Source organism: Brassica rapa, chromosome A01 (genome assembly GCF_000309985.2).
Source record: "Brassica rapa cultivar Chiifu-401-42 chromosome A01, CAAS_Brap_v3.01, whole genome shotgun sequence".
NCBI lineage: Eukaryota > Viridiplantae > Streptophyta > Magnoliopsida > Brassicales > Brassicaceae > Brassica > Brassica rapa.
The window spans coordinates 23,046,419-23,055,281 of record NC_024795.2 but is presented as its reverse complement, the minus strand read 5'-3'; the positions used below and the strand labels follow the sequence as shown (position 1 = coordinate 23,055,281).

The 8,863-nt window shown below is 37.6% G+C and overlaps 2 protein-coding genes across 2 annotated transcripts; both read right to left on the bottom strand.

Annotated features, from left to right (window-relative positions):
• Positions 1 to 221: 221 nt before the first annotated feature.
• LOC103837263 (inter-alpha-trypsin inhibitor heavy chain H6) lies at positions 222 to 7,076 on the bottom strand. Its single transcript, XM_009113607.2, has 3 exons — positions 4,391 to 7,076; positions 3,907 to 4,301; positions 222 to 3,650 (listed from the first exon to the last, which is right to left on the bottom strand). Exons 1-3 carry the CDS (start codon positions 5,457 to 5,459, stop codon positions 3,261 to 3,263), a joined length of 1,854 nt encoding a protein of 617 aa, XP_009111855.1. The 5' UTR covers positions 5,460 to 7,076; the 3' UTR covers positions 222 to 3,260.
• Positions 903 to 1,424, bottom strand: LOC117127083 (glutathione S-transferase T2-like). Its single transcript, XM_033276333.1, has one exon. It carries the CDS (start codon positions 1,422 to 1,424, stop codon positions 903 to 905), a length of 522 nt encoding a protein of 173 aa, XP_033132224.1.
• Positions 7,077 to 8,863: the final 1,787 nt, after the last annotated feature.

The window sequence follows — 8,863 nt, the reverse complement described above, 5'->3', positions numbered from 1 at the left end:
TAACTATTGCTTATTATATAATGCTTTAGAGCAACATTATCAATGGCAACTCTTAGCAAACATCTTAGAATATTTAATGACTATTTTTAGTCTAAGAAGTTTTGTAAGGTACTTAACTAAAATACTACATTATCAATAGAACTTTTCGAAGGTTCTTAGGTTAAAAATATTATTTTTATTTATAAATAGTAATTAAGATATATCCATTTATATTCAATACATTAAAAAAAACTTTTTATTTCATTAAATTAAAATTACAAACATTTTATTACATTCCATTTAAAAAAAAATTTAAAATAATAGCTAACACACATTTTATTCAATTCACAGAAACTTAAAAATCATTGGTTATTTGGAAGATGTCCAAATTTAGCCCAAATATTTTCAATCAAATCGAATTTTAATTGTTCATGGGCTTGTCTGTTACGAACGCTCGATCGACGATCCATTGCAGTGCCAAGATTTGAATTCGGAGTAACGGTGAATGTATCCTCTTCTTCGCTTTCTTGAAATTCTCTCTCGTTATATTGAGTGAATGTTGAACGTTCATCCTCGACAATCATATTATGGAGTATGATGCATGCTTTCATAATATTTGCTATTTTTTTCTTTATTCCATAACTTAGATGGATTTTTCACTACGGCAAATCTAGCTTGCAGAACTCCGAAGGCACGCTCCACATTTTTTCGAACAGCTTCTTGGGTTTTAGCAAATAACGAATGTTTCTCACTTTGTGGAAGCCGGATAGATTGAATAAAAGTCGCCCATTTCGGATAAATACCATCAGTGAGATAATATGCCAAATGGTATGGATTACCATTAACATAGAAGTTCACTTGTGGCGCTATTCCGTTAATAATGTCATCAAAAACGGGTGATCGATCGAGAATATTAAGATCGTTCATAGTACCTGGAGCTCCAAAAAATGCGTGCCATATCCATAAGCCATCTTGAGGACGTCAGTCTCGCTCTGACCAGAAGTTATCTGTCTCTCCGCTGCCGAGTAAGCACCGCAAAATTTGTTGGTGAGGTCATTAATCTTCTGCCACCTCTGCTTAATATGGAGCCAGTCTCTTGGTTCACCACTCTCTTTAGCATGTGGAGTAGATTCATAGTACTCAGCAACACGTTTCCAGAACGTCCCCGATTTTTGTCCATTCCCAACCACTGCATCCTTAGATGTGTTGAGCCAAGCACTTATGACGACCTCGTCATCAGCTGGAGTCCATTGCCTTCTCTCCTTAGAGGCAACTGCTGGGTCTTCACGTTCAGGTGGACCGTCAGGTTGTTGTGAACTATAAGGAGGTATCTCGGATGGATACTGAGTAGAAGGATAACTTCCATACTGAAAATTTTGGCTATGGAGAAGATAGCTATAACTAGGGGACTCACTATAGGGATTCAATGGATTCCTTGAATCCATTTCGATTAGAAGGACAGGAATAGAAAAGAAAGATACGTGAGAGAAAGAAGAGAGTAAGGGATAACCACAACAAGAATTAAACTTGTTGCTGCTATTTAAAGAAATTTGAGAGAACAACCATCAGAGAGCTTAAATGTTTCTCTAACAATCAACTACCAGGGTCTAATCAATATTTATTACTCGGAAAATAAAGAATCAAAGCAAACAAGTAAGTAAATATGATACACATTAGTTACTTATACTCGTTACACATAACTAATCAATATTTATTACTCCTCCGAAACTAACTACAAAACCAAGCAAACTAACTACAAAACTTTGCCAAGTAACACTCCTTCGAAACCAAACTAAGTAAAAAAGTCAGTACAACGTTTTCATTAAATGTCGAAACCTACTTACTTCAATTTACACACCAACTAAAACAACACATGTCAATGATGAAGCCAATGTATCTAAAACAACAAGTATAGAATCAAAATTCAGTATAGATCACAACATATAATGTGGCTCTCCATCAACTATACAATCAAAATTCAGTTCACTAATCAATCAAGTATAGAACTCAAAATTCAGTTCACTAATCAATCAAGCATATTTTTTTAACTAAAGTTCACTAATCAATCAAGCATATTTTTTTAACTAAAGTTCCCTAATCAATCAAGTATACGAAAAATTCACTAAAAACCTCTGCTTTACAATCAAAAACACAGATCACTATACAATCATATTCATCGGTAAACGAAAGTCCATCAGAAACACGAACCAACAGATCACTATACAATCATATACAACCAAAAGGCGAATCACCAATCTATTTGTTTAAATGATTCCTCTATATAGCTAACGGAGGACGGAGAAAGAAGAGAGGCGAGATGGACGAGAATAGACGACGACGGCGGAAGTACCCGTCGACAGCGAGAGAAGGAAGAGACGATGAAACCCTAAACCCAAACTCCGCGGACCTTGATCAAACCCAAAGCATGCAAAATATTAGAAACACATAATCGATAATCCCAGAATTATATCCACAAAATCGATACGAGAGAGAGAGACAGAGAAGAGGGAGACAGAGAGAGAGAGTAATACAAACCTGGTGCAGATTCGATGGCGAGATTAAACGATCGATCGATGTGGACCGATGATTCTTCACTTCCAGCGAATCGCCGTCTACGGATTGAGAGAGAGAGAGAGAGAAGAGGGAGACGGAGAGAATAGATCCAGAGCAAAACGACGAGACCCTCTACCGCTTCACAAAACGTATCATAGAATGACACGTGACAGAAGAACGAAGTCAAAAAACTTCTTACCTAAAAATCGTCTCCTTCATTTAACTGGACTTTATATTTAATTTTGGGCCAATATTGGGTAAGGATCGCCCATAAGAAGTGTTCAAATGTCTTGATAATGTTGCTCTTAGGTTTGTCTCTACGGTCCTTCTAGTTCATTTCTCTTTCTGATTTATCAAACTGCAGAAAGTTTAGCTCTGCTACAGATGCGCTGACATGGATAAGGGGATACAGATTTAATTTCCTGACAAGTATCTAATTTTATTTTAATCAAAAAAAATCTAATTATGTTTTGCAACTTTTTTTTGTTATTATGATCATATTTTACAAGTTTCTCAAAACAAGGATTACTGAAGCACAGAAGGAAGAGATTAATATAAATTCACATTTCATTCAGATCAAGAATAATTAAATTACATTTGTACCATTACATATTTCCTTAGGGAAAGCTTTCTCGATGATATTTATTAATTAGGTATAATATTATAGTTACCACTTAGCATATTGTATAGTGGTGGTAGTATGTAGTAATAAAGTTTAGAGCAAACGTCTATCTCTTGCAGACCACTCCCTTGCCACCTACGCCACTGGCACAACTCATCTCAGGGAGCTCCATTTTGCTCCAGCCACCGTTTCTGCCTCCGTTACCGATAAACCTTGCGGCAGAGCAGTCAGGTGCAAAAAGTCCGGTGGTCTGGAATTCCCTGTCACCACCCATCACTGGCATGTGGACTCCGATCTTTACTCGGCTAACGTAGTTTGGCCTATAAGTCTGTCCCAAAACTCCGTCGACATTGTCGCTGAGGTCTTGGAACTTGAAGCCTAAATCGAGATGAGCTAGACAGTCATCTTCCTTCACGTCGTACCCATGGATTCTTGAATCTTCCATTGTTATTGACACCACTCTTGCGGTGATCTTAAGCAAACCCTCTACTTCAACCTGAATAAAAGAAGAACATACATGTACACCAAGTTATTCATTGGTTACTATCATTCTATCAAGAATCTAAATTATAAGATACATAGTTTTTTTTTCAGCTTGTTATTTTCAAAAATAATCATCCAAAATTAGCAATTATTAACATAAATATACATGAAATAATTAAAAAAGAAAAAATTCCAAGAAAAGGTATTTATTTTTGTATTTTGTTCCAAGTTTAAGTGACTTGTCGCTAAAGTAATGTTTTAGGGCGTACCTCGATATTGTTAGTATCAGCGTTGACTCGTTTGACCGAGACCTGAGGATATACACCTGGGGAAGAAGTCCATGTGGCACCGTCTAGCTGAGGAAGCGAGATAACGTTTCCATCGAAAGAGGCGGAGATACGGTCAACTGAATCATCCCACGTGGCGGTTTTGAGGGCTCCGACGTAGAAACGGTGAGTGCCAAAGAGAACAGCAATGGATTGGACCCATGTGAAGTCACGTGCCATACCAGGCCTACGTTTACCAATGAAATGTGCGTTGATGTGAAGGTTAGGATCGGAGATGAGGCAGAAGTTGGAGTCTTTCTTGCCGTGGAAGTAAAAGGTGAGACCGTCTCCTCCAATGAAACGTGGGTCTTGGCAAACAGATCCTGGCTTGTCACAATCTGTATATATCACAAACTATCATGATTTAGCATGTGTTAAGTATGTAACTAAATAACAAAGGAGTATAAAGAGGAGGGAGAGGACATACTGCAAAGAGGCTTGCAAGTGACGCAATCGACTTCACAAGAACGGGGACAAGCGGAAGGGCAACTGTATTCAACTCCATAACAAGGAGAGCCCTTCTTCTTACACCTTGCCCTTCTGACTCCTGCTCCTGCCTCCCCATCTGATGGTGGGGTTGGAGTAGGAGAGGATGGGGGAACGTAAGGAGGAGAGTTTGGAGCACTTGGAACAGGGACGGAAGGAGAAGGAGTTGGGACAGAAGGCGTTGGAGTCGTGGGAGTAGATCCAGGAGGAGTTGGGGACGACGGAGGTGTGGGAGTGGGGCTTGGAACGGAGGGAGCAGGGGTCGCGGGTGGGGAATATGGAGGTAGTGGTGCAGTGGGAGTATCAGGGCTTGGAACGGATGGGGTAGGAGGAGTGGGAGTGACGTCAGGAGGACTTGGTACAGCCGGTGTAGGAGGAGTGGGAGTAACATGAGGAGGGGTTAGTACAGCTGGTGTAGGAGAAGGAGGTGGTGGTGAAGAAGGAGTAGGACTTGGCACAGCTGGTGTGGGAGTAGTAGGTGGTGGTGAAGATGGTGGAGTAGGACTTGGCACATCCGGTGTAGGAGACGGAGGTGGTGGTGAAACTGGCGGAGTAGGACTTGGAACATACGGTGTAGGAGTTGGAGGTGGTGGTGAAACTGGCGGAACAGGAGCCGGAGGAGGTGGTGAAACAGGTGCTGGAGGCAGAGGATCAGTGGGAGTAGGATAAGAAGGAGTAGGCGTGACTGGAGGCGGTGGTGAAACTGGCGGAACAGGAGCCGGAGGTGGTGGTGAAACAGGTGGAACCGGAGTAGGAGGAGTGTCTCCGCCATCATCCCCGGGGGAAGCAGGACCACATATGGGCTTGCAAGAAGCACATTCAACATGACAAGTGTCAGGGCAGAACTTGGGACAAACATGTTCTAAGTTGTAACAATGTTTGTACTTCTTGATCTTACAAGTTGCATGGCTTGGCTTTGTCAAGCCAGGGGGTTGAGCCATAGTTAGTACGAGTGATGCAAGGAGTATGAATCCCAACATTTGGAGTGTTGTGTGTTTGGCTAGATCCATTGTCAAACCTATCAGAAGATTAAGAAAAAGGTGTTCCTTTTTTCACTCGTTGTGTGTGTTAGGATTTATTGGTTTGATGGTATGAAATTGTGAATGATGGTGTAGTTCAAGTGCTGTGATACGGTTTATATAGATAGAAATGATGAATTTTTAAATACCAAGTTGAGGTCTTTTTTTAATACTCCTATGAAGGGTTCCTTAAACAATGGGACACAGATGCTTACCTTTTAGGATACCTACGCAATTAACGAATATTAACACCTTTGTACAGAACACAAACAAGACTATATTCTATAGATACGTGCTTCGATCTGTTTATTAATCGCAAAAAAGGTTTCAGAAACAATTAGTATGTTAAAACTGCCACAATAATACAAATTTATATATTTGAATACGTGCTTCAATATTGTTTATGACCTTAATACGAAAAATTCAAAGAAGCCTGTCAATGTTTGGAACACAGCTTTTTATATATTTGAATATTGTTTAGATGATATATCAATTGTGTTCTACTAAGAATTAAAACAATCATACATGACCTTACGGGGTATGTACAATGTCAGCGTCAACCATCAAGTCCACATATTAAACTATGCAATCGATGCAGTAAAGTATATGAATATCTACCAAATGGTTTAGGAAGAGTATTGATTCCACTTTATGCAACTCTAAGTAATACATTAATGGCTACTATAAATGCGTTACATATTAATTATACGTATCGCTACATGCAGGTTTGTGGGGGAATCACTTACCTATGAAGTGATCCGCACTACTTTTGTGTGGTAGCACATTTTTGCTGATATTCAGATAACTTTATAGACAAAATAAAAGATGAATTTAGTAATTAAGTGAATCAGTTCTTTGCTAATCGAAAAAATTATAACAGATTTATATATTATTGGTTTTGTCCCGCTGATAAATTTATTAAGATGAAACGTTAATTATTTTATATTCGTAATGCGAACGAATGAGATTAGAGAGGGGGAACCTTTGACTTTGGGGGAGGGGCCGGCGGGAGGGGGGGGGGGGGGGGGGGGGGGGGGGGGGGGTTGGGGGAAATCACATGATAAACAACAATGATAAGTTAAGCCATGACAACACCTTTACAGCTATGTTTTCATTTTTCTACTTTGTCTCTCTTACATTTGAAGAAAAACTAGAAATAATGTTTTCTCTGTTAGCGTTAACATATCGTCAAAACTAATACTATCAATAATTCGTTTCCAACTAATGAAACTTAATATGTAATTCACTTGCATGCATGCATGCTTTCGACTTTTTGTTTCAAGAAGGCACCGACTATATATAACGTGTCTAATTTAGGTCTACTATATTATTTTATGTGCCGTGCAATACGCGCGCGGTACTCTTAACCAAATGAATATTATTGCCCTACTGAGCAAGATCATAGCAATTGAAAATGGGGGTTTTTGCCAAAATTAACCCATAACTTGATTTTAATCCCAAATCTATACCAAAACTTGAATCAAATGCAAAACTAACCTAAAAGCCTAGTGAAATTACAGTTCAGTCCTTTGTGACCAAACAAAAAAACAGAAGCCATTTTTACGAATATAACTCCAGTAAATCGTCTGAGATGTTGGAAGTCGTCTGGACGACTGAAGTGTAAGTCGTCTGGTACCAGTTTATTTTAAAAATAATTTATAAATCTTGTAAAAAAATATTTTGATGCGTAAAAAATAAAAAGCAAGTAATTATAAATAGTTTTAACTGATATAAATTAAGATATGATAAAATTGATTTGTTTTGAAGATAGATGAGTGGAAGTAGTGAATCATGAAATACTTTGGTTTAGGAGTTTGGCAAACATATGTTGTAGTATTGTATGTATTGTTAGGGTTAGATTTTGGAAAACTAAAATGTTTTTTCAAAAATTAGTTTTCACCTATATGTGTTTATTTCTGTGTATAGTAAACACTTTTCAAGTTTGATTTGGTTTTATGAAGTGTTTAATTAGATAATTAAGTTTAGGGGTTATGTTTAGGGTGTGACGACTTATATTTCAGTCGTCTGTTGAATAATTTACCCGGACGACGTATATTTCAGTCGTCCACATCGTACCGAACCTTATATTTTACCAATGTACGTTTTAACCTAACCGGATCATTTTACTCGGACGACTTACATTTCAGTCGTCTGGTGAAGAAATTAAAACAGACGACTTACATGTAAGTCGTCCAAATATTCCCGCCTAAAATTTTTTAAAAAAAATTATTTTCCCGCTTAAATAATTTAAACCAGACGACTTACTTGTAAGTCGTCTGGAAAGTCTTCTATTTTAGTTTCCCGCTAAAAATATTTAATTTCCCGCTAAAAATATTAAACTCTTCTGGACGACTTACATGTAAGTCGTCTGTTTTAATTTCTTCACCAGACGACTGAAATGTAAGTCGTCCAGGAAGTCGTCTGAGTCAAAAATATTTAACCTAATTGGATTTTTTGTCTCCCTATATAAAGAAAAATTTACACATTCTCTCTCCTCCTCTCAAATGGCTGCAACAAAAATGTAATGTTCATCATTCTAAAACTCTCCAACCTCTCTCTAATCTCTTTGACTTGAAAACACCAAACTTTATATGAATTTTTCAGTTTTGTCTCATGTATTTCTTACTAATCTATCTCTTTTGCAGGTTTTTAATCAAATGGTACTCATCTTCCACTAATTTAGAGGTAGATCTATTAATTTTAGATATGTATTTTTGTGTGTTCTATAAATGTTGATTTATCTAATCTTCCACTCATTTTCTCTATTTTTAAGTCATTTGAACGTTTTTGGATATGCAGGTTTTTCAGATCTGGATTTGATGTGCAGGTTTTTTAGATCTGGAAGACTTCTGGGACGACTTACCTGTTAGTCGTCTGGAAGTCGTCTGGACTTCTTGGAAGTCTTCTGACAAAGTCGTCTGGACTTCCAGGAAGTCGTCTGGACTTCCAGGAAGTCGTCTGGACTTCTAGGAAGTCGTCTGAATTTTTCTGAGCGTTTTGGTAAGTTCTTATGTCTGATTTTTCTTCATTTGGTAACTTCTTGTTGTATAAAGTTCTTACTTTTTTCCCAAACTAAAACTCTCCAAACCCACTCTAATCTCTTTGACTTGAAAACACCAAACTTTATATGAATTTTTCAATTTTGTCTCATGTCTTTCTTACTAATCTTTTTTTTTTGCAGGTTTTTAATTAGATGGTACTTATCTTCCACTAATTTAAAGGTAGATCTATTATTTTTAGATATGTATTTTTGTGTGTTCTGTAAAGGTAGATTTATCTAATCTTTCACTCATTTTTCTGTTTTTAAGCCATTTGAACGTTTTTGAATATGCAGGTTTTTCAGATCTGGATTTAATATGCAGGTTTTTCAGATCTGGAAGAATTCTGGGACGACT

What these genes read in the sequence shown, in the direction of transcription:
- LOC117127083 (XM_033276333.1), bottom strand. Translation starts at nt 1,424, where the DNA reads ATGGATTCAAGGAATCCATTGAATCCCTATAGTGAGTCCCCTAGTTAT.
- LOC103837263 (XM_009113607.2), bottom strand. Translation starts at nt 5,459, where the DNA reads ATGGATCTAGCCAAACACACAACACTCCAAATGTTGGGATTCATACTC. An exon ending in CACTTGCAAGCCTCTTTGCA is followed by an intron (nt 4,302 to 4,390) that starts GTATGTCCTCTC and finishes TGATATATACAG; the next exon opens with ATTGTGACAAGCCAGGATCT. An exon ending in CTGATACTAACAATATCGAG is followed by an intron (nt 3,651 to 3,906) that starts GTACGCCCTAAA and finishes TCTTTTATTCAG; the next exon opens with GTTGAAGTAGAGGGTTTGCT.